Source organism: Lepidochelys kempii, chromosome 3, assembly GCF_965140285.1.
Source record: "Lepidochelys kempii isolate rLepKem1 chromosome 3, rLepKem1.hap1, whole genome shotgun sequence".
Taxonomy (NCBI): domain Eukaryota; kingdom Metazoa; phylum Chordata; order Testudines; family Cheloniidae; genus Lepidochelys; species Lepidochelys kempii.
The window spans coordinates 92083033-92109415 of NC_136382.1; the positions used below are offsets into that span (position 1 = coordinate 92083033).

Below are 26383 nucleotides of genomic sequence, written 5' to 3' on the forward strand. Positions count from 1 at the left end.
AGTTAACAAGACCCTGTTACGGTTTGCGCTTAAACAGTGCTAAACAAGGTTCGGGGTTTGGTATACAGAGACCTTAGCTTGCTTAGTACCATGGCAAACACACCATTAAACATTACTTTAACCTTTTATCAAAAAATACAGAAAAGGGGGGGGGAGAACAGTTAAAGCATTTGAAATGTCAAAGTATTCCATAAGGCTTGTTTGTTTTAAGCTACAGTGAGTTTTTAGAAGAAACCCTCCACCCTTGTCTGACAGATTTTAGAGGGTACCAAAAATGGTAATTTTTGGGGGGGAGGGGTGGAGAAGAAATTAGTAGATCAGCTGGAGCTTGCATTACTGGTGTTGTGAGACTTGGATTTTGTTTTTTAGAAGACAAGACAAAAACCCCCACAAAAAGGGAGAGAAAAGAAAAATAGAGAAAATGCAGCTTCTGTCTCTGGTGCTTACTTTAATTGCAACCTCAGTGCTGGAGAAACGCAAGCACAGCACACCGTCTTATAAGCCATTCTGAGACCTGGAAAACTTGTACCAGCTTTGGGCTATTTACGGTATTGCTTTCAGTTGTCTTTTCCTAGTCACAGACTTATAGTAGTGTTGCAAAATATAGTCTTGCCTGGCTAAGCTGGACTGTTATTAGACAAAAGGAAAAAGGTGAGGGATAGAAAAAAGAAGAAATAAGGTGGGGAAGGAAAAGGACACACTCAGATGGGTAACAGAGATTCAAAGTCTCACATCCCAGGAGGCGTTTGGGACATTGCAGAGCTGGCAGAGGTGGAGATGTCATTTGGGTCCCTCTCTGGTCAGGACATCTCCTAGTATCAAGATGACAAATGCTTGGGGTCCCTGGAGATGCAGGGAGTAGCAGCAACCATAATGGTGAAGCTCATTCCAATTTTTCGCCCCAAAACAATCTCTCTTTAAGGAACTCAAAAGGGAATGATGGGTGAAATAGCTAATCCTTTTATTATTTGGTTTACAAATTAGGCCTAGTTTTTAAACGAGCCAATTTTGGTTTATTGATTTTGGGTTTTACACTGTCTTGCTTACCAAGCAGAATTTTTACACAGTTCTTGAAATATATTAATTGGCCTTTTTATTTTGACTAATTTAATCTTTGTCTCTTTTGAAGCTTTCCCCCATTAATAGTTGTGACCTTTTAGAAACTTTTACTTACTTTTTACAGTTGAGCTGACAATTGGGGTAAATACATAGGCCCAATTATTACAGAGGATTTCTCCAACAAGCTCTGACACAAAGAGTTAAGAACGCACACTGATCAGAGTACAAATCCATCGCAATTAGCCAACAGAAAACATGTCTTTGTACAGCAGTTATCACCTCCGAGTCTCTTAATATAGCACCAGACTACCCTTTCTTACAGCTAAGCCCACAGGAAGGGAATAAGGAGATGGAGAGAATTCCTTTCCAGAGCTCCTCTTCAAATCAGCATGCGGGGTGGCGGGATGGGTAAGAAAGGACTGCCCCCCTTTGCAATGAGGCATTACAGCCTCAAACCCTGCGGATCCAAGGCCATCTTCAGGAGGCCAGGAGCAGTCATACAGAGACCCATGCCTCTATATTGGTTTAAGGGCTCCCATGCTGTCTCCCTTCTCCCGGGCTGCAGTGGTCCCAGGATTCCTTTTAAAGAGATCCAAGCACAGAAACGCCCTGCAGAAAAAAAGTAACATAGCCCCAACCTCTATTACCTTTCCTCCAGCAGGGTTTTCTAGGGTAAGGGGACCATGCATCCCTGTGGCCTATCACTGCTCAACACAGGCTTAACCCATTCTTGTCCCATTCGCTGCCCCAGTGCAATTCCGAACTCCAGGGAGAGCCCTCCATGCAGGGGCAATAGGGATACTACTGTTGTAGTGGCTAAACCCCTTATACATCTTCTGTGATGGCAGCAAGTTCGAGGAATCTTGGGGATATGATATGGCCCAAACTTAGTTTTATCCCTCTCTAGATATTTTTGGATAATCTTAATGAATTTTGCCAGTTCATGAGATGCCCCATATTAAAATACAATTTGTATTCCCCTGAACAGAAGGCAAAAAAAGACATGAGACCTTTCTCCATCTTTTTCCTAGTCCTGTGACTTATCTATCTTTACTCCCACGCAACAGAAGACAACCTTGTGATACAGAGAAGTTAAGGCCCATACAATGCAAATTAATCAGATCTAACCAAACCAATTTCTCAACCCATCATAAAAATTGGCAATGTTCTTTAACAATATTGGAAAAATAAGTATTTTAAGACACATTTGGCCTTTAAAACTTCTTAGTTCATCTCTTTTTCTCTCACCAAGACTGATTAACTTCAGAATTTAAGAAATCTTCACTCACCTTCCACACTATCAGAACAGGAGGTACCAATGCCTGTGTCCCCGCTGTCAGAAGCTATACTGTGTCTTCTGATATGGTTACTTCGGCTGCTCGATGGAATGGTTGTGGCCTGCCACAGTGATTCAGTACCAGATAACCATCCCGCAGAGGAGTAATCTGGGCCTACAGAGAAGGAAGTCAGAAGTCTGTCATTCCCGATACAGACCAGTGAAGTCAATAGTGACTATCTGGTTAGGAATAAAGTTACAATCAGGGCTCTGTGTACTCTTTGGCAAGGTTTGCCTAAATAGTTCTGTAGCAACAGTTAACTGTGGCAGTTCAAAGTAGCAGACTAGAAATTCCCCAACCACTTCAGGTAAACATAAAAATATACTCTTTTACTGGTTTAAATTTGAACCTGAACAAACAACAAAACTGCACTGATTGTAGCAAGAGATTTAAAATTATTGTATGTTGCCTGCCTTAAATTCACTCATCAACACGCCACAGAACTGTGTTGCACTGAGGAAGCTGTAAGAGGAGAAGATGGAAGCTGGGTAAAAGGTGGTGGAAGCTTTTGGTACTTGAATGCAAGGAAGGTACAGTAGTTTCAAGCTGTACGATAATCACGCTACCTGAATGTTTTTGCTAAAATGAATCATTACTGGAACACTTAACACTGACATCTAACTGGTCAACACTAAGTTTCAAAGTTTAAAAAGACAGATAAATGGGGCAGCTCACATCTCTCAAAACTACCATTTCAAGCTGGCTACAGGCTCAGGAAAATATCAGTCCACTGTTTAAATTTGGAAGGTTTCTTTCACAATCACAGGATCTAAGATTTTCTTTTTTAAAGAAACAAAGATTGGATTGTAAAGCACAGTTCTGCAGAATTATGAAACATAGATTATGCAGAGTACGTGGCCATGCTAACAAAATTAGTCCCCAGAGTATACACTTTATAAGGATGATCAAATGCATACCTGGTGTATGCTAACCCAGATGTCCATCAGAAAGTAACTTTCAGTAACCAACGTAGTCTAGTTAAGCATATTTCCAGGTAGAATACTGACAACCAGATTTGTACGTCTAATCAGAAGTCAGACATTAAAAACTGAGAAGCAGTGCACAGCATAGGTCTTGTTATACGCTGACCTAGCAGTTAACTACACACCACACTTTCAATAGTAAGTGATCATCAAAGGTTAGTCCCACATTCGGTAACCATTCTCACATGCCACTCACAGGTATTTTCAGGTCATTTAACAATTTGAGTTCATTACAACACCCCAAACCAGTGATCTGTCGTTCCCGGAGACGAGAATGCAGCTAATGAATTGATAAAGTAGTTTTTGACAGTACTTGAAAAATATACCCATCTAACAAGCCTACTAGCCATGGCGAAAACATGTATACCAACATGCCTCTAAAATGCCCTACCTCCTGCAATTTAAGGCAGTGGCTCTCAACCTTTTCAGACTACTGTAACCCTTTCAGGAGTCTGATTTGTTTTGTGTACCACCCCCCAAGTTTCACCTCATTTAAAAACTACATGGTTACAAAATCAGACATAAAAATACAAAAGTGTCACAGTATACCATTACTGAAAAAAATTGCTTAGTTTCTCATTTTGGCCATATAATTATAAAATAAATCAACTGGAATATAAATATTGTACAGTACTTATGTTTCAGTGTACAGTATATAGAGCAGTATAAACAAGTCATTGTCTGTGTGACATTTTAGTTTGTATTGACTTTGATCGTGCTTTTTAATGTAGCCTGTTGTAAAACAAGGCAAATATCTAGATAAGTTGATGTACCCCCTGGAAGACCCCTGCATACCCCTAGGGGTTCACGGACCCCTGGTTTGAGAACTAGTGATTTAAGGAATACGACAGCTGGATACAGTTTCCGGGGTACAGTAGTTAATTGTAATACTGTCAACTATTTAATACATTTTCAGAATTTGTAACTGAACATCTCTCTCGTTTTTGTTACACCACCAGTCCCTTCCTGGTTACTTCCCATTTTTCCCTCTTAATAGAAGATAATTGTGAATCTTTTTCCTATGTTGTTGTCGGAGTCTGTCATTTCCTTCTCTTTCTCCACAGTGTTCTTTACCCTCTTCCTTTACATTTTCTGTCTTCCCCCCAAACTCAAAACACCTCTGCCTGCCCAAACCACTACATATATTGTCCTGCCCCCCCGCCAGCCACAAAACATCCTCACAGCAGTGATAGGAAGAATTACTGTTATATCCTTCCTTCAGCTCGTTCCCAGCAATTCGCTACACTGCCCATCTCTCTTGCTGCTCATGGTAATTAATGTCCTGCTAAAGATTTGCATTTTATTTCCTCTTTTAATAAAGCAGAAGTACAGAAAAGAGATACAAATACCAAAAACGTAATACAAATGTTTCTTGTTGATATTGCACAGCCTAACACACAAAAACATATGCACTGAAGAAAAATCCCAGTCATAAACTAAGTACACACAACCTTTATGCCCAATGCAAAGCTTATACAAGAAGCAATCTCTACATTCGAGGGTCATCTAGATTAGAACCACCTATTTTCCCCACTCTGGACATGCCCAGTGATTGCAACTGCAGTTGGCCTACTTGCAGGAGACAGAATATGGGGGATGGAGGGAAGAAAGCTTCTTTTTTCTTTACATACCATAGCAGGGGCCAGATACAGTCTGGCCACTAAGGAATGCAGCACATCTAAATGATGTAGTTCCAGGTGTCTAAACTGCCAGATGTGCCATAAACAAGGCCCTACATTTTTGTTTAAATTATCTGGGAATTTATCAATGTTTCCATTTAAAAATTTTGAAATGGATGAAACAATTGGTGCAAAAAATCACCACCCCAGTTTTATCAGGTTTGATAGAGGGGGACGGGATGACAGAAAAAAAGCAACAAAGAGAAAATGTAAGTGTACTGAAAGTAAAAAGACGTTTAATGATGTAGTTTATTGCATGAACTGTACATTAAACAGTACGTACACATATGCACACACGTGTGTAGGTATATACATTTTCTACTATTGTCTTGCTTTCACAGACAGCCTTGCATTTACACTTAGACTAAGTGATTATTAACAAAACACAGCTACCTAAGGTAATGGACTGGATTTTCTTAATCAGTATTTTCATAAGAATGGCCATACTGGGTCAGACCAACGGTCCATCTAGCCCAGTATCCTGTCTTCCGACAGTGGCCAATGCCAGGTGCTCCAGAGGGAATAAACAGAACAGGTAATCAAGTGATCCATCCCATTGCCCATTCCCAGCTTCTGGCAAACAGACGCTAGGGACCCCATCCTTGCCCATCCTGGCTAATAGCCATTGATGGACCTATCCTCCATGAATTTATCTAGTTCTTTTTTGAACCCTATTAAAGTCTTGGCCTTCACAACATCCTCTGGCAAAGAGTTTCACAGGTTGATTGTGTGTTGTGTGAAGAAATACTTCCTTTTGTTTGTTTTAAACCTACTGCCTATTAATTTCATCTGGTGACCCCTAGTTATTGTGTTATGAGAAGGAGTAAATAACACTTCCTTATTTACTTTCTCCACACCAGTCACGGATTTTATAGACCTCTATCATATTCCTGCTTCGTTGTCTCTTTTCCAAGATTAAAAGTCCCAAATTTATTAATCTCGCCTCATACGGAAACTGTTCCATACCCCTGATTATTTTTGTTGCCCTTTTCTGAACCTTTTCCAATTCCCATATATCTTTTTTGAGATGGGGCAACCACATCTGCATGCAGTATTCAAGATGTGAGTGTACCATGGATTTATATAGAGGCAGTGTGATATTTTCTGTGTTATTATCCATCCCTTTCTTAATGATTCCTGACAGTCTTTAAGCTTTTTTGACTGCCCCTGCACATTGAGTGGATGTTTTCAGAGAACTATCCACAATGAGTCCAAGATCTCTCTCTTGCGTGGTAACAGCTAATTTAGACCCCATGATTTTATATGTATAGCTGGGATTATGTTTTCCAATGTGCATTACTTTGCATTTATCAACATTAAATTTCATCTGCCATTTTGTTGTCCAGTCACCCAGTTTTGAGAGATCCCTTTGTAACTCTTCAGTCTGCTTTGGACTTCACTATCTTGAGTAGTTTTGTATCATCTGCAAATTTTGCCACCTCACTGTTTACCCCTTTTCCCAGATCATTTATGAATATGTTGAACAACAATGGTCCCAGTACAGATCCCTGGGGGGCATAACTATTTACCTCTCTCCATTCTGAGAACGGACCATTTATTCCTACCCTTTGTTTCCTATCTTTAAACCAGTTACTGATCCATGAGAGGACCTTCCTGCTTACCCCATGACGGCTTATTTTGCTTAAGAGCCTTTGGTGAGGGACCTTGTCAAAGGCTTTCGGAAAATCTAAGCACACTATATCCACTGGAACTCCCTTGTCCACGTACTTGTTGACCCCCGTCAAAGAATTCTAGTAGACTGTAAAGGAAAATCATGCATCGTCAAAAACCATGCTGAATCTTCCCCAACAAATTACGTTCATCTATGTGTCTGACAATTCTGTTCTTTACTATAGTTTCAACCAGTTTGCCCGGTACTGAAGTTAGGCTTACCAGCCTGTAACTGCCAGGATCACCTCTGGAGCCCTTTTCAAAAGTTGGCATCACATTAGCTATCCTCCAGTCATTTGGTACAGAAGCAGATTTAAATGATAGGTTACAAACCACAGTTAGTAGTTCTTCAATTTCACATTTGAGTTCCTTCAGAACTCTTGGGTGAATACCATCTGGTCCTGGTGACTTATTACTGTTTATTTTATCAGCTTGTTACAAAACCTGCTCCAATGACACCTCAATCTGGGACAGTTCCTCAGATATGTCACCTAAAAAGAATGGCTCAGGTTTGGGAATCTCCCTCACATCCTCAGCTGTGAAGACCAATGCAAAAAATTCATTTAGTTTCTCTGCAATGGCTTTATTGTCCTTAAGTTCTCCTTAAACATCACGATAGTCTAGTGGCCCCACTGGGTGTTTGGCAGGCTTTCGGCTTCTGCGTACATAAAAAAATGTTTTGCTATTACTTTTTGAGTCTTTGGCTAGCTGTTCTTCAAATTCTTTTTTGGCCTTCCTAATTATATCTTTATACTTCACTTGCCAGAGTTTATGCTCTTTTCTATTAAGATTTAGCTTCCACTTTTAAAAGGATGCCTTTTTGCCTCTGACTGCTTCTTTTACTTTGGTGTTTAGCCATAGTGGCACTTTTTTGGTTCTCTTACTATGTTTTTTTAATTTGGGGTATACATTTAAGTTGAGCCTCTATTATAGTATCTTTAAAAAGTTTCCATGCAGCTTGCAGGGATTTCACTTTAGGAACTGTACCTTTTAATTTCTGTTTTAACTTCCTCATTTTTGTGTAGTCCCCCTTTCTGAAATTAAATGCTACCGTGGTGGGCTGCTATGGTGTTTTCCCCACCACAGGGATGTTAAATTTAATTATATTATGGTCACTAATGTATTTGAGTGATCCAAAATTAGGGAGAAAAAAAATCAATATAAACCAAAGTAACAGTTTTGTAAAACCCAGGCTTCAATGTTTTTGGTAAAAAAATCAGTAAAAACTGAAAACAAAGGGTCTTAGCCATGAAAAAATGAAAATTACGATCTTAAAAAGAAAAGGAGTACTTGTGGCACCTTAGTCTCTATGGTGCCACAAGTACTCCTTTTCTTTTTGCGAATACAGACTAACACGGCTGCTACTCTGAAACCTATTTCCTCTTACTATCCCACTGGTGCATTTTGTAGATGAAAACTATTATGCAGAGTAAGTACTGTACACATGTGGTAGCTTTTCATAGTTAATTTTCTCCACTGCCATAAATTGTTTAAAAAAAAAAAAAAAAAAAAGCAGAATGCAATAAGACACTCCAGTTTATTAAACTGAGTCCCGAGAAAAAATTTGTCTCAAGAGCTGAAAGTTAAGTTGTAACCAATACAAATTTAAAAAGTGTAAAGATACAAAGCCCCAATTCTAAACTAAGGCAGTTAAGAAAGCAAAAAACAGAAACCAAAAAAAAAAAAAATCCTTGCAGGCTGAATTCAGTTTATTATTTAAAATTCATTAGCTTGGAGTATTTAATAGAAAATTGCATGACAATCACCACATACACTGTCTCATAGCCCCCACCTCCTCTTCAACACTACTTGGTGAATTTGTGACATATATATATATAAATAAAGAGTGAGGGACTAATGTAACTGAGCCAAGCTTAATATGGGCAGATGATATGCAAGCTTCTCCACACTGCTCTGCCAGTGCACCTGTGTTACCCTGCTGTTCTTATCTTAAACCAGCCAACCAACATAAAATTGCCAATCTCGCCTAATTGGGGGAGGAGGGTGAGACACACACAACACCAGCAAGTATCACACCAGTCAGACATCAATGCAATATTTTACAGTTTGACCAGTTTTATCTCATGAAGATGATCTGATTTACAAATAAGTGCACTAAAAATCTGTTCCAAAAAGATCAGAATTATGGTCAGATCAGGTAGCAATTCCTTCCAATGAGCACAACACACACACACGCTCCCAGGATTCTATGTCTGGAATAGGCTTAGTTTAATCAAGAGCTGTTAATTATTGCTCTCTAAGGCTGAGCAGACAAAATAAATGAAAGATAAGATGCTGTCTTACCACCATGAGTATTTATATATAATATAAAAATAATTTTAAATATAAAATCAGTAGACAGCAAAGTGTATACAGAGGCAGAAGTGGACTAGTATTTATTGAGACAGATTAGCTCAACATTCATTGCCTTCTTTTGTATAAAATTTAACCTTTCTACAGAAAAAGTCACATATAAAGTATTCAGATACCAGACAGACAGCTAGCCAGCTTTTTGGCTGCATCAGCACTTTATTTTAGCAGCAGTGTAGATTTTAATATAATTGTGCATAAATTTATGCATGTATATAACAGAATAACCTTCACAAGAAGGGTTTTAGAATCCCAGTTTAGTGAGTGAGTTAATGAACTTAGACACTAAACTACAAGCAACAGCTGAAGTCTTCCACCCTTGTTATGAAATTGGTAAAATACTGAAATTGGTAAGTTATATTGTAAACTACAGAATACTAGATTTTCTGTCCTTGACACGGCTTTGGACACAGCAATTTCAAAACTGTGACCAGAAATGAGTCAGCTTGGACAGCCAACATTAATTTTAACATTCCTTGTCAGTTTAAGAGGAACCTTGCTACGCTGAAATTAAACATGACCATGCTCTAATTTGTCATAGTTAGTCTTTCTTCAAAAGTTCATTTGCTTTATAAATTAGACTGTAAATACGATAGCTGGAGTGACTTTCGATTCAAATACTCCTGTGGAGGAACAGTGAATGGTTACAAAGAAAGGAAGATCAGTTACCTTAGGGTAACTGGAGTTCAAGATGGGTGATCCTTATGAGTATTCACTGTGGGTGCACTTGTGCTCCATGAGCCCAGAACCAGAAACACTTCAAGAGCTGCATCCATTGATCTGTGCCACTGCCTCCTCCTGCTCCAAACCGAGGGCACAAGGGGCAGTGCAGACCAACTGTCAGCCACCTCTCTAGTCCCTGCTCTACCATGAATCCAAAGAGGACCCAAGCAGCAGGGAAGGAAGGAGGATCACGAACATCCACGGGCGCTACACATCTTGAATTCCAGTTACTAGGAAAGGTAAGCAACCTTCCTTTCTTCTTTTAGTGCTGATTCCTATGGTTGACTCCCAGTGCTCACTGAGGAGGAGGGTGCGAGGAAGCACTCTGTACTACACAGCAGAGGATACCAGAGCCAAAGGAAGCGTCTGAAGCTGAAGTTTGAAACAGAGCACAATGGTTGGCAAAGGTGTGTACAGAACCGCAAGTAGCTGCTCAAAGATATAGCTTCTCCTTTCATTCTGACAGCGATAGCAACAAATAATCTCAGAGACTTCCTAAAGGGTCTTGTCTGGCACAAACAGAAGGCCAAGGCCCTGCATACATCCAGAGAATTAAGCTTGACTTCTTCAGTGCTAATGTGGGGCCTTGAGTAGAACCCTAGAAGGCAAACAGTCTGGTTAAGGTGAAATTCAGAAGGCACTTTAGGGATTAGTTCGGGATGCAGTCTCAAAAGAGACTTTGTACCTGTGAAAGCCTGTGTCTAGTGGGTTTGCCCCAACCTGCCTTACCCTCCTAGTGGAGGTCATAACCTTAAGGAAGGCCACCTTCCAAGAGAGGTGCAGGTGGGAATAGGAAGCCAAAAGATAGCCTCATGAGCGCAGGGGGGACAATGCTCAGACAGAGATCGGTTTAGAAACTGGAGGGTCTCTCTTTATGATGTCCTTCCGGAGCTTCATAGTCATGGCATGGGTAAAGACTGAGCAGCCCTCAACAGGGAGATGGAACGCATCAATAGCTGCCAAGCATATCTTACAGAACTGATTGAAGACTTCAAGTCTGTCTGAAAGAGAGGATATTCCAGGATGAATGGGATTTCCAAATGTCTCAGGAGGTAAGCAGTATAGCATTTCCATGTAGAGGGTTTTCTGCTGCTACTAAGAATAGACTGAATGTCCTGGGAGCAGGTTCTTTCTATGCTTATCGTCTATCCAAAAATCACTATGCAGTATACTTTGTTACACATCTTTCTGCTCCTCTATAGAAAGAGAAACCATATAAAATTAAGCTTGGGAGGATGATGCAGCTGGTTTGAAGCATAAGTGAACAAGTTGGGATGGCACTGTGAAATTAGCTAAATATCTTAACTACACTTTACTGAAGTTTCAGGTTCTAGAAACTATTTGTATGTAGATTTTTGTTTGTTTTAGAAAAGATTGCGGCTTCTTTGGTGCTCGCACAGCGAGGTAGTGGAATCAACATTCAAACAACTTTTCTTTACAAAAGATTTGTTTGGGAATGTCCACCACTTTTCCACCATAATAATTTAGGATATATGTACAGAGTTGCTGTTTCCACTTTTTGCCAACAATACTGTCAATACCATCGAGCGGCCAATACTGCACTGGAACTGGCCTGTGCAGTTTACAATGTTTGTAATAGCAGAGCTCGCAACAGGCACAATTTCTGAGACGCTGAGGGTTAAGAACTCCACTTCAGACAAATCAAGCAGGAACTAAGCTCCCATTCTGCACACCTTCAGAAAGTGCTGGCAGGTATCTCCTACCCTACTGGCCTTATATGGTCAGCAACTGTGGAGAAGCCCCTCCTATATATATTTATAGTCTGCAGGCTGGGAGCTCCCCTCCGACATATCTTTTAAGGTGACATTCAGCAGAGAAGTTCTTGTTCCTTGTGCAGAAATAGAGCTCATTCAACAAGAGCAGTCATATAAATTAACAGATTACATGTACAAGTTAAGAAAATATACAAAAAGAAATACAATAAGACCTGTGTCCTTCTATGTATACTTCAGAAGAGGCGTGCATAACGTTTCAGGTCTGAGACATGTCTATAAAAACACCGTTCTTCATAGATAAAACAGATTAATATTATTCTAAAGCCAAAAAAGTTTGCATATCAGTAAAATTGTGTTCCAAGCAAGTTACAATTTGCCTCAAAACTGATAAGATATTGTGTAGTCCTCTACTCCTCTCAAATTAAAGGGGGTTGAAAATTATTAGGAAAGCACTACTTCACTTCTAACTACAGAAACAAGGTACATTTCTGCACAACACTAAATCCCAATTTGGTGAAGAAACAATGGCAAATCCATATATAGTATATTAATGCAATTTTATAAACAATCCATCTAAGGATTCTAGTGGGATCCCACACCATAAGAGAAAAGCTCTTGTGGTTTACTATAGCACCAGAAACCCTCCATTCCATAAATTGTTTTCTTATAACTCACTGGCAGCCATCTATTATGATTTATAGACCTGTTCAAACTCACAATGCAATGAGTGGCAAAACTTCCATTAACTTCAGCACAATCAGGCCCCAAAACGTCTTACACATAGCAAAATATGACCTTGTAAAGTAACAAAAAGGATAAATTTATTAGCTTTAATAGAATCAAACCCTGCAGGTTGATAAGAGTCCTCAATTCCTATGGATCTCAATTGAATTTGAAGGTGATGATCATCTTTCAGGATAAAGGAATTTGGACTGTGTCTTTTAAAATGTTTGTACAGTACTCAAAGCAATCGTCCCCACCCACTCTGCAGAAGCTAACACAGCTCTAGGCTGTAATAACCTTTCCAAGGATGTCCCTGATGGCCACCATCCACAAAAAGGAGCCTGGGGTCATTCAGCTCCTAAAAGAGAAAACTGGGGGAAGGGAGAGCATGCTAGGTTCTGAAGTTGCTGTGGAAGTACAGGGTCTACATGCAGGCCCTGAGCGCCTCCCGGGATCGCTGGTCATCCTCCAGGTTAGGGAGTGACTTCTCATCTCACTGCCCACAACAGGGAGATGTGGGGAAATCTCTGCAAAGAAAGAGTCTATGAAATCTCTGCAAAGTCCCTTCCTGAAGCTTTGTGCTTTAAAGGAACAATTTAGTCCTTCCTTTTTACTGCATTTTCTGTCTTATTTTTCTTTACAGGTTTTGTTCCCCCCCTTTTAGGATTCTCTCTCGTGTGTGTGTGTGTGTGTGCACACGCGCACACACACAGTATTGATCTTTGCAGCATTAGCAGACGACCATATATAAATCTATAGCTTAAGAGCTAAACAGAATTCTTCTACATTAAGTCACCATCGGGCAAGAGGGAAATTGACTAAAAGTCATATGGATTACTCAGATTACCTCTGTGGTTAGCTTCATTAATAAAGCACTACTGAGCCACAGTGTTACTTTGGCTGCTCTAGTCTGTCTGCTTCTGGAGGTTTTTCTCTGCTTATGATGGACAAATTATCAGGAAGCATGGGAGGGGTGGTTATGCATGTCAGGTGACCAGCAATGCATGGCTAAGTCACTATGTTCATGCACTCTGGAAAAGGCATTAGGACAGGCTTTAAGCAATAAACATTCAGCAATGGTAACTAGATTTTTATCTTGTGTTATTTCAACACATTTATTTTATTTAACAAGGCTTCTGCAGGGCTTCAATTAGGACCTAATTTTTTTTTTAATCTCCTTCCTCTGAAAGATCAGGGATGGCCATGGCTGGAGATGGGACTCTGGAGGAGAAAGGCCAGGACTATGAGGTGGCACTGAACAGTTTATCTGTCAGTGCTTGGCTGGCTGGTTCTTGCTCACATGCTCAGGGTTTAACTGATTGTCGTATGTGGGGCTGTGAAGGAATTTCCCCCAGGTCAGATTGGCGCTGACCTTAAGGGTTTTTGCCTTCCTCTGCAGCTTGTGGGTATGAGTCACTTGCCAGGATTATCTGGGTCTCTCTCACTTAATCATTTGCCTGCTATTGCAGGGACTGAGATTCACCAGTGCCTGAGGTCCCTCTTAATCTCTGTCAATGGTACATAATAATCTAGTCTCCCTGTGGGCTACAATACTGGGATATAATTTTGGTTGTTGGCTTTTGTATGCAGGTGCTGGTGGCCTGTACTATAGAGGAGGTCAAACTAGATGATCTGGTGGTCCCCTCTGGCCTTATGCTCTAAAACAGGGGTGGGCAAACTTCCTGGCCCGAGGGCCACATCTGGGTGGGGAAATTGCATGCAGGGCCATAAATATATGGCTGGGACAGGGGTGCAGGAGGGAGTGTGAGGTGTGGGAGAGGGTGCGGTGTGCAGGAAGGGGCTCAGGGCAAAGGGCTGGGGTGCAGGAGAGGTGCGGCAGGGTGCTCAGGGCAGGGGGTTGGGGTGCAGGAAGGGGTTGGGGTGCAGGCTCCGGCCCAGCGCTGCTTACCTAGAGCGGCTCCGGAGCAACAGTGGCACGCAGCGGGGCTAAGGCAGGCTCCCTGCCTGCCCTGGCCCCATGCCGTGCCATTCCCAGAAGCAGCCAGCACCACGTCCCGGGGGGGGGGGCGGCAGGTGGCGGGGGAAAGGGCTCCATGTGCTGCCCTCGCCTGCAGGTACTCCCCCAAAGCTCCCATTGGCCGGGAATGGGGAACCGCAGCCAATGGGAGCTGTGGGGGGTAGTGCCTGCATGAAAGAGCAGCACACTGTGCCCTCTGCCCTGCACCCCCCAACCCCCGCTCATTCATACAGGGGCTGTAGGGACGTGGTGCCAGCCGCTTCCAGGAGTGGTGCGGGGCCCATGGCGGTGGCTATCCCATGGGCCAATCCAAAACCCTGACGGGCCAGATCCAGCCCACAAGCCGTAGTTTACCCACCACTGCTCTAAAAGATTACTATAAATAAGAAGGAGAGAAAATGGATAAATAGTAAATAAGATGAAGGAAGGGAAAAAAACAGAAAGATAGAGGAGTGGGAAGGGGAAGACTACTGAGACAAAAAGGGAGGATAATCTTTTATGTATTTTAGCACAGAGCTTACAGAGTTGTAGATAGAGGTAAGACAGCACTCTTTATAAAACCCTTTTACAATTGGAAAAACTTTGTAGGGAAACTCTAGCAATTTTACCCATGTAAACCGATAACATATCGCCCTCTGTATACAAAAGGCCCGTACCTGTATCTTGTGTAACTCCTCGATAAAATAAACATTCACACATTAATGTATTCTATTTCCCAGTTTTTTGATCATGTAATAGGAGACCCTCACATAATGCAAGCAAGTGAACAGAGATAAGATGTGAGAAGGGAGGGAAGAATGACAAAGTATAGAGGACAAGAGAAACCCCTGAGAGTAAGGAATCCAGGAGAGTAGAGGGTGAAAGAGCATGAAGTCTTATCTAACTGAACTCCCAGACTTGCAGCTTTAAATCACTACTACTCATTATTCTAGTATTATTACCACTCAGTATTCTAGACCAATTACATTTAATATTATAACCCAAAATTACTATAAATTCATGTAATTTCTTCTGTGATTTGGTGATATGAATAATCTACTTAAAATTTAGCTCTCATGTGTTATGTTGTCTCTAGAACCCTTTAATGCAATTAAGCCATATTGCATACAGATGGCTACAGGTACAGTATTCTTTACATATCCCCAGAAGCCATTTCTTTGTAATAACATGGAACATCTAATTATGAACTTCACAAATTATGAAAGATTTTAAGCTATTCGTGTTTCCAGAGAAGAGAAAAACCCTCTGGGGAGAAGAGGGGAGGAGTAATACAAAATACAATGGTTTGACTTTGATCTTAAAATAGCATCCAAGACAGAGTCATCATTTACATGGCTTTGTAAATGCATAAGCCACTGTACAATACTAGGTCAGTGACAAGTTTTCAAGCCCTTTCTGGTGGAGATTATATCAATCTAAAGGCACAAGCACAGACAAACAAAACAAAGACAGACAGACATATAAAGATTATATGAAGGCATTAGGTTCCATTTGTGAGAGGTCACATTCTAGCTTACAACCAAGTCATTATATATATATAAAATTATACACACAAAACTTGAAATAAGGTGCAATTTTTAAAAATTTTATTTACTCATTAGTTTCTTCACTGTGGGTTATTAACCCCTGAAACAGCTTACTAAGGTTGCAGTGGATTTACCTTACATGGAAATTTTTTAAATCCAGACTGGATGTTTTTCAAAAAAAGATATGCTTTACTGCAAACAGGAATTAAGGGAAGTCCTCTAGCCAGCGTTATGCAGAATGACAGACCACATGATCATAGTGTCCCTTCTGGCCTTATAATCTATGAATATATACACCCCACACACAACTATAAAGATTTCATAGAATCACAGAATATCAGGGTTGGAAGGGACCCCAGAAGGTCATCTAGTCCAACCCCCTGCTCAAAGCAGGACCAATTCCCAGTTAAATCATCCCAGCCAGGGCTTTGTCAAGCCTGACCTTAAAAACCTCTAAGGAAGGAGATTCTACCACCTCCCTAGGTAACGCATTCCAGTGTTTCACCACCCTCTTAGTGAAAAAGTTTTTCCTAATATCCAATCTAAACCTCCCCCACTGCAATTTGAGACCATTACTCCTCGTTCTGTCATCTGCTACCATTGAGTACAGTCTAGAGCCATCCTCTTTGGAACCCCCTTTCAGGTAGTTGAAAGCAGCTATCAAATCCCCCCTCATTCTTCTCTTCTGCAGGCTAAACAATCCCAGCTCCCTCAGCCTCTCCTCATAACTCATGTGTTCCAGTCCCCTAATCATTTTTGTTGCCATTTTTCTTTGGGGTTTCTCTCCCTTTTATTATTAATATAAAAATACTCCAATATTTACAGCCAATAAATATATTTCCGTAACAAATAAATTACACAGGGGTGGGGTGGGTCCTTGTTGCTTATTTACATGGATGGGGAGAGGGGGGCAGCTGGCATGCAGGATGGGGGGTAGGTGGGGCAGGAACTGGCTTGGCCAAGGGGCAGGGACCCAGGCGGGGTGCGTTGGGGGGTATTTACACTGGTGACCCCCACCCCACCTCCTCCACTCCTCGGCCAAGTCACCAAGTCCATCTCTGCAGTTTGAGCTGGCCTGGGGGGCACAGGAACACAGCCCCCCATTCCACCAGCCCCTCCCCCACCTGGGCACAAGGACACCATTGGCCCATCGCCAGCAGGCAGGCCGTGGGGCATGGGAGATCACCCGCTTCGGGGGGCCAGAGCCAACTTCCCCCCCTCCTCTCCAAGGACTGCCGCCCACAGGTAATGGGGATGGGCGCCCTGTTCCCAGCATGCAATGCAGTCCTGCCCAACGCTACTGGGAGGGCGTCTTGTGTCAGCTCAGGGTCTGCCCTCGCTCCCACATGCCAGCGCCCACCAGCCAGTGCCATGCCAGCCAGGATGGGCAGTCACAAGCAGCCAACAGCACCAGGCTTTCATCCTATCAAGATTTGCTTTCATCCTATCAATCACAGGTAAAATCCTGGCCGCACCGAAGTCCATGAGAATTCTGCCGTTTACTTTAGTAGAGCCGAGATTTTATCTCACTTGCTGATCATATTTATATGGGTTCCTTTCTTTCTTCCAGATACAGCCTATTAGCACACAGCAAAATTTAGAAATGTAGACTACAGATGTTTCTTATTTTACATTTGGCACAAAAGACTCCATAAATTACCTCATGTCTGCTATGCTGGCTCACTTCCTTGTCTTCATATTCAATGTACTCTTTACCCCACTGTTCCACTTTTGCTCTCAATTCAATCTGATTACTGCAGACTGGGAGTCTTCCTTTTAAATTCAGAGAGCCTATCAGTTAAAAATGGCTTTACTAGACACCTCTCTTTTCATAGCATTAATAATAAAAATGTTATAGATTTTGTTTTACACTGTACACTTGTGTACACTTCCTACACTGGGCCCTCTCGGTATGCAGCCAATTGCTGAAGTCAATTAAATGAGACATATTGTACGTGAACAGCAGAATCCCTTCCCCACCATCAAAAGACCACTCAGACCCCCAAGTCAGTGTACAAATTTAGCCCTTTCCCAGGGTTTGGCTTTATTGATAACTCAAACACACCACCACACCATAAACTTGTGCCCTCTCATCGCCTGGCCATTCCTAGGGTTTTCTCTCCATAACCTCCTTCTTCCTAGCACCCTAATTCCTCCTCTTTAAAGAGCCAGTCCCACCTCCCTATATACAGGGTGGAGTGAGTAGTCATGTCTACTACGAGTCAGTCAACAAAACTTCAGTAGCTTTATAGAAGGTTCTCACACTTGCTAACAGAGTGAATCACAGAAGAACTCTTGCCAAGCTGGTGTACTGGACTTGGGGAAAAACAGAATAAAAACACCCGTCGTCTTCACTATAAACAAAGGCCTATAAATAACCCTGACTGTAAAGAACAGCCATGTAAAAATGGGATGTAGGAAGTGTATTACAATTGGTCAGTAATCTTCAAATATCAGGTATTTCTATTGAAACATGAAAGAATTTCCATATTTTTCAACTTCTACACCTGAGTGCAAGGGTCAAAATCATGGTCCCTTTCAAGTCACTTGGAGCTTTGAGATTGACTTGAATGGGGCCAGAATTTCACCCTACAATTTTAACAAAAACACCAATTTTCTTTACACTTGCTATGGTGCATTTGGAATGAAATCCTTTCCCCAGCACTTAGCCAGAGTAAGTGAGCTGGCCACTAGGAAATTTCAAAGGGGGAAAGGGGACATGCATGAAGAAATGCTCCCAAGCTACAGAGCAGGAACAGAATCATTTCAGGACTCCCACTCCACCCCAATAACTGACATATCCTCTGTGGGCAAGTCCAGACAGGCAAAAAAGGGTGCATTTTTCAATCACATTAGCTTAACAGGATTGAACAGTCCTGTTAAGACACAGGGGAAAACTAGGCTACAACACAGCCAGCTAACACATCTTCAAACACGTTAGCAGCACTTTAACTGGGTGTTCCAATTGTGTTCAACTAAGATGATTTAAACACACGCACTTTTTGTCAAGACAGAACCTTTGACTCAGCAGCTCCCCTCCAAATCCACTGCATGCCAGCATCTTGGAAGCCCCCACGGAGCGGAGATAAACATTCAGTTTTCCTTTGAATAACAGCGTCAAAGGGTTTGCTTACTTTTAATGGCAAATATTCCCCTTAACCCCACCCAGGCTACCAACAGCTACTTCTTTTCCTCTTCTTTCTCAACTGTTTAATGGCTTTACATACAGTAAAATCTTCTATATGATTTAAATTATGATTCTTCTGGTACAATGATCTTACCAAGTCCTTTTTCTAGTTACATCAAAAGAAGTGGTGCATGAAGTTACAGAACATCATGAATATAAGAGTACAAATGTTAGCCCTATTTTCCATATCAGTTTTGCTAGAGAGATTTTTTTAAAAAATAAAGTGGTAAATATTACCACCTGTGCGATGTCTAGCTAGGTCACCATCCCTTTGAGCTTCTACTCACAGACGCTTTCATCCTTTGATTAATATGAGTCATAGAATTCTGTATAAAGTGAAGTCTCTTTTGCATTAATTCTCAACTATAAAACAAGTCTAAGGATCAGGATTGTCCATACTTACGGATAACTTTGTTGCAGAGCAGGCATCCAAGAAGAGCTGCCATTTTTAAAGAAAAAATCTTGAAAAGATGCCCAATTTACCCTGAAACACATTTGAAAAAGTTGCGACTTCCAACAGCATCTGGACGTGCCCTATTGTAAAAAGGGTGAACCAGACACTAAAAACTGGATAACTGGTGATAAAGTCTCAGACAAGGTTTCTGAGTGACTTAGGAATGCTTCTTGCTTGGATACTGCACGTTAAGACTCTTTAATTAAAAGATGAAAATTATGTTTGTAACAAAAATCCTTTTTGCTTATTGGAACATAGATTATATCATATAAGAACTGTCAAAGTATTGAACAAAATGCTAATTTATAAGCCTACCACAAGCTTCCATGCATTATAAATGAATTTGCATTTGGAAATTTCACAGCCTCTGTCACTAAAAGTGCAGGAGGGGAACAAGTGCTCAGTCACTCCATGGCTGGCTAGTTTTCAAAGATACGCAAGGGTTTGGGATTACACGGACAGCTGCAGAAGAGAAAGTGATTAACATCACAAGCCACTCTTCTTTCTCTGGTAACTTCCCAGCTCTCTACTACCTGCTGTACAGCCCCTTCTTAAAAAAAATCCTTCCCTTGATCAGGACATTAGTACCACTCAGTCTTTAGCCTGCCTTTTCTCAGCCAAGGGTTTGTAAAAGCAGTCTTCCCTTATCACTTTAACCCCCATTCATACAATACTATTCTGGACCAATTCCAATCTGCCAGTGCCATTAAAGCTGCTTACTCCCTGGAGTTAACATCATGATCCTTCTTTCTACTGCTCCTCTCTCCTCATTCTCCTTGACCTCCATGTGGGAGTCTGCAGCTGAAGATCTACTTCCTGAAGTCACCAGATGGACTGTAGTGGTGAACCAAATCGGTGTGAAGAGGCTATTGAAAAGACTCATGTAGTTGTAAGATTTGATTCATCCTCCCTCTTGCTACAGGAGTTTGTGCACCAGGTGAAACTTGAGGGACTAGTGCACCTCAACAAAGGAAATTCTTCCCGGGGAGGACAGGTAGCGTATGCACTATTGCACTTTCTACACTGTCCACATGCTTGCCACATGGCAGCAGAGGTCACAGGGGAATGACATCAGGAAGAAGCAGCACCTCCCAGGTCATGCCTCTGGGGGCTACTCAATTGACAAATGCTGGAAAATCAGTAGGATAATGAATATTCTGGCAGCAGAGCCAGCTGACGGACAATCAGCTATTTTGGAGAATGTTACCTTGGACCCCAAATCCTTAGATCCTTCAGCCTAACCTTTCACAGGCAGCTCTGCAGGGTAATTAATTGTCGGGTGTAGAAGAGCAAACGGCCAGGACCCATACAAGGCTGGTCACAACTCTAACTAAATTTGCATGAATTTTTCAACCCCCTACTTCTGAGCCTTTATAGGTTCCAGTGATTGAGTAGCTGAGCAAATGCTCTGCAGCTCCTCCTGGCCAGTCTGACCATCCTTAAATTAGCCAGACCACCAGATTAGCAAAAATCTCCCCTATAGAGAAATAAGGGGCCTCTACACCCCTCAAGATTAGGTTCTGCATATTTTCTAATAACTTATATCAGAGGTTCTCAAACTGTGGTCCACGGACAAGTTCCACTCAGGTGGTCCACAGATAGTTCCCTCTAAGGCATGCGGCTGGGTGGCCGCACATGAGAGAATGAAGGACCACCCACCTAATTAGCGGAGCTGTGCAGGCGTGGCTTCACCCTGGAAAAGACGCACATGTAAGGTGAGGTGGTGGCCTTGGGGAGAAAAGGGGGTGGGTGGGAAGGGACAGCAGCGGCCAGAGAAAGAGGAGACTTTCCCCAGCTCTAGGGCTGCAGCTGCTGGGGAGAGATGGCCCTCTTTCCCAGTCTGGAGCTGGGGCTAGGAAGAAGGGGAGTCTTTCCCCCTCTCCCTCACCAGGACATGTGTAAGAGTTTTTAGTGTAAACTTTCAGTTCACAGCACAGTTGTGTGTCACCAAACACTTTACAACAAAGGGCAGAGTGCAAAAAAATTCTTCTTAACTACAGCTGTACAAAGTGGGCCACCATAAGAATTAACAAGTGGTTTTAACTCCTCCACTGTTAAGCCTCAGGCAGGTTGCAATGCAAAGACAGGCTTCTAAAGAATGTGGAAGGCAGAACAGTTGATACTGGAGACAAGTGTAGAATTATTCCTCTTCCTATAATAACCTATCCACAACAAACATAATCTGCTTCCAACAATGGCAGCACAACCATTTGTTCCTATAACTTCAAGTCTTTCCAGAACCATTAGATTTACAAATCTTTTTCATTTGTGCTTTCAAGACAGGTTATCACTATGTTTGGCAGACACATAAGCTTTATCCATACTATCAAAAAAAAGTGGACTTTTAACACACTAGCTCACTCATGTTAAATGTTAATATCCTAATATAGACCAGGTAAGTGCAGTTTTAACATGTACTAGCTAGTTGAGGTAAATCTTAAGATGCCAGTTAAGATTTGCTTTCACTAGCTAACATTTGTTAAAACTAGTTTGCCTGATTAGTCTATTCCATGATTTTAACATGTTAGTAGTTAACGTGAGTTAATAAACACCCGTTTAAACAGATACAGACAGACTTTTCTTACTCTAGACATAGCTGCCCAGGGCAAACCATTAATATATAGTTCTGATTTGTATTGGGAGATGACTTCACTTTATTATTACTTAATCCAATGCTTCTGAGCAGAGTATCTTAAAGAGTCACTTTAGATAGGATTACAAAAAAAAAAAAAGTAGTCCACTGTCAGATCAGGAGTTTTGAGTGAGAGTATACAATTGAAAAGATTGCAGCCTTCCTTAAATGCCACTGAGTAAGAGAGTATTACTGCTCTTTACTTTTGCATTTTGTAGAACCACTAATTCTTTGCACTCAACCTCTTAAGACATTAGTGTTTTGTAGTACAAATTCACTTGAATATACACAGCTTTAATATTAAATGTTTTGAAAAGCTATAGCTTTGTGGAGAGATGTAAGGAGTTATCAGTAACTACCATTCCAACAAGGAATCTCAGTTTACCTCATCATTATAGAGGGAGAGTAAAGAGATCGCCTCAATGTCCATTCCTATAATTGTCATTCTGAGTTTGTAAATGCCGATAATCATTCATTCCGTAATATGACGATTTTATTTGTCTGGCATAAATATGTATATGATGCCCACTCTATAGGGTGACATTAACTCACCATTTATTGCCCAGCACGCAAAGATAAGCCTGCCTCCTTGCAGGCTTAGAGGACCATCTCATCCTCAGCAGCTGAACTTGAATTACTGATGAGCAAAACTTGTTACAGAAATGAAATGACTGGATCTTTTCCCCCACCCCAGCCTCCCCACCCCCAAAAAGAACTAAGTTAAGTTTTCCCAAGTACTTCTCTCTCTTTGGTACAAACTAAGCACCTAAGTTTCATTAGTGCCACTAGGCAGTTGTGTTCAGAAAGTTATAACACCAGCAAAGCTCACAATGAGTTGCAACCTTATCACAATTTTAATTATGACATCACTAAGTAGGCTGTTTAACTCTTACACATACTAGTTATGTCTATGATTTAAGAAAGAGAAACAAGACAGCTCAGGGGTTTGTGGATATGAACTAATCACATTCCTAATGTATTACAAGTCACAAGACTCAGGAAGTTGTTTCTTTACGATGTTAATCACACCCTTAGGAGCTTCCTTATTTCAAGTTTGTTGAGAATGTAGCCAAACCTTATACACCTTCCTCACATACAGAGCCCCGTGGCCACAATAATCCAGTTTTGGTTGCTAACTACAGTATGAACACAGATGGTCCCATTTATTTAAGGTAATAAACACACTACAAATAAATCATTAAGCAGTTGTCTAAGTCCCTGCAGCCATTTATATCATACTGAACACACACAGTCTAAGGGAATGATTGTTTGTCTGGTGGATACTGTTGATGCAGATGAACATTTTCACAGCCTGAAGTGTGTCATCAATTGCCTACCCAATTCAAACAACCGTCTAGAGGCTTGAGCTTGGGGCTGGGAGTCAGTTTTCAAAACTCCCTGTGTGGTCTTCAGCAAGTTACTAAAAACTCTTGCATCTCAGTTTACCCCTCTGTAAAATAAAGAGAAATTACTTATCTAACTTACAAGGATTTATGAGTAATAATTTTTGCAAAGAGGTCTGAAAGTGACCAACTTAAATTCTAAAAAAAAATTATTATTGGATTTTCAAACAATAGACAAGTGTTAACAGACCTTCGACTGATTTTAGCTTGGCAGCTCTATTTGCCATGGTGTAAATGTTTACCATTTAATCCTTGGATATAAAGGGGCACATAAATTTGTGCACAAGCTAATGTCTACCTTCATTTCAGAATGCAAAATTCTCTTAAACTGCAGAATGAAAACAATTTGGAAACAAAACAGGATGTGAGTGAAGACTTCAAAGACAGCTAGACTTTCGAAATTTTCCAAAGCATTCTGGGTATTTATGTTGTGTATCACTGCAGTTTACCTATAAAGGCAATTACTTTACTGGTTCCGGAAAATAAATATGAAAGGAAACAGAATAAGTTATCTAGGTTATACCTGAATATTTAATACAAGGGCCAAATTACTCCGTGGTGTACATTCCAGGAACTGATCTGGCCCATTGTGTTTTAAGAAAGTTAAAATGAATTTATATCTTTCACAGAAAAAAATCTCATGATCCAGTTATATAAAAAGTGATAGGGTTCCACACTCTGTATCTAAGTTTTTTAAGTAGACCATGAGATTTTTCATGAAAAAAGGGGATGGTATTACCCATCAACGTACTTTACTAAAGAAGAATTTTTCCACGTATATAGAATATACTTCTAACAAAATATTATGTTTTCATGGATAAACTATTCTGACTGATTTAATGAGAAGATCTATTATGTGTGTCAACCAATCAAAATGTAATAACAGCTGGTCAATAATGTTGCAGTCTTCAAAACTCTACTGCACCAATGTGCAACAGACAAAAAGATATAAAAATCTATACCAATCACTTGGTCCAAGAGAGATATATAAATGGGGGGAAGAGAGGGGCACACTGTCATAAGACAAAAATCTCCAACTTTGAAAATAATGCTTTAACTTTTGTTTGCCAGTAAGAGACCATTATCTTACGACACCATACCGTTTCAATAGTCTCAGTTTTATTCCTTGTATCAATACAAACAATATCAGATCTGCTAACAGTAGAGTACATTGGCATTCATTATCAATTTCGAATCAGAATGGCTGTGCACCTCTAACTACACTCCTTTCATTTGCTACTGAATACTATTTATGGACACACTTAACTGCAGCAGTTTCTTCAGTCTGTGATGGAAATATTTTTTCAGAGATCAGAACTCAAAGGTTACACTTGACCTTTATCTTCTGTTCACTTTCTAACTAACCATGCTTTTGTAATTCTGTGTTGTGCCAAACTACACATTTGCCTCTTATAGTATATGAAATGCAAAGTCCCTTTTTATTCAACTCAGTTTATTCCAAAAGAGCAACACTACTGAGGGGGAGGGGTGGAAAAGGAGGATGGAAATCAGACAGTGAAGTAATTTATAGAATATTGCAGACACTGCTGAGATAAAGATTATCAGAACATGAGTAAACCCTTCATCCATTCATGGACTAAGGGACACCTGACGGTTGATTCAAACAAACACAGAAAAAGAACATACAGTTTAAGTTTAGCATAAACTAAATGACTTCCCAGTGCAGACACAGTGGGTATGTTTACAACGCAACGTAAGATCAGGATAAGTAGAACTCAAGTTAGCAGACCCTGGGTTTGCTAACCTAGGGCTTGAACATTTTAGACTCATTTGTAACCCCAGGTTAGGAATTGTTGAATTCTGGGTCCCCAACCAGGGGACCCAGGGTCTACACTGCATTATGCAGCCCCGAGTCCAACCACCCATATCCCAGATTTCCTAGCACCCTCCCAAAACAAGGCTGCTCCAGTCCTTGGTTTGTGGCGCAGTGTGGGAAAACTTGATTGTTCAGAGGACAAGGAAATTCCTTTTTTGTATGGCTTGGGTAGGTAGCAACAACTACAAATTTACATCTGAGTTTGATAGTCAGCACATTGCCACAGCAGTGAACTGGTGAATGTCCTTCAGGCCCCCAGCAAAAGAACGAAGGGGACACTCAGATACGATGTGCTCCATCATTTGTGCCTGGTGACCACAGCCGCATACAGGTGTTTGCCTCATTTCCATTTAAAGAGAATTTGTCCACATCTCCCATGAGATGTCCTTATGCAATTCAATCTGCACCAGTCTTTCTGACATAAATTGAGGTCCGGTGGTTCCTCAACAGGATCAATGAGCGGTTTGTTTTGAGCAGTTGAAATGTTCCATGTGACTCTCCATTGAGCCTCAGCATTGAAGTTGGGTGTAAGGGTCTTGATACGGTTCCACAGAGGGTTGCGGGATTTTAATCTTGTCTTTGGCAGGTTCTCCAGGTCATCGTACAGCGGGATCCTCACGTTTGCATTGACATGGTTCAGAAAGCGAGATGTCTGAGAAGCTCTTCTAATCTGTGGAGGCTGGATGGGCGATTGGACCGGGAGCCAGTCAACTAGAGCTGATGTGAGCATCACTGACACTATGCGCATCCTATCAGTGATCCTTGAGTATCAAGGAGTTTAGTGCGACTGCTGAGAGACCACACTGGCGTACAATATTCAGCTGCAGAATATACCCACCTCCTTTCCAGTGAACATAGCAATGATTATACTTCCTCAAACCGCCCTTTTCAGGACTAAAAAAGAACAGTCGGCTAGTCCTCCAAATATACCAATTTAATGTAGAAGGGATGTCCCCGGGGAAAAGGACAATGAAATCCAGCCTGTGAGACAGTGGAATACTTTTGGCAGATTCCCAAAGCACAAGTCTCTATTGCAAAGCTATAGAGTTTGAACCCTGGGTCCCAGCTTCACTTAGGCTCAGACC

General features: G+C 41.2%; 1 protein-coding gene across 6 annotated transcripts in view; it reads right to left on the reverse strand.

Moving 5' to 3' along the window:
- Positions 1 to 26383, reverse strand: part of CEP85L (centrosomal protein 85L) — a 270268-nt gene that overhangs the window by 169293 nt on the left and 74592 nt on the right. For all 6 annotated transcript variants that reach the window (XM_078852177.1, XM_073337154.2, XM_073337155.2 and 3 more), the window contains exon 2: positions 2349 to 2510. In XM_078852177.1, the coding sequence (XP_078708303.1) occupies positions 2349 to 2510 (162 nt within the window). The remainder of the gene's footprint in view (positions 1 to 2348; positions 2511 to 26383) is intronic.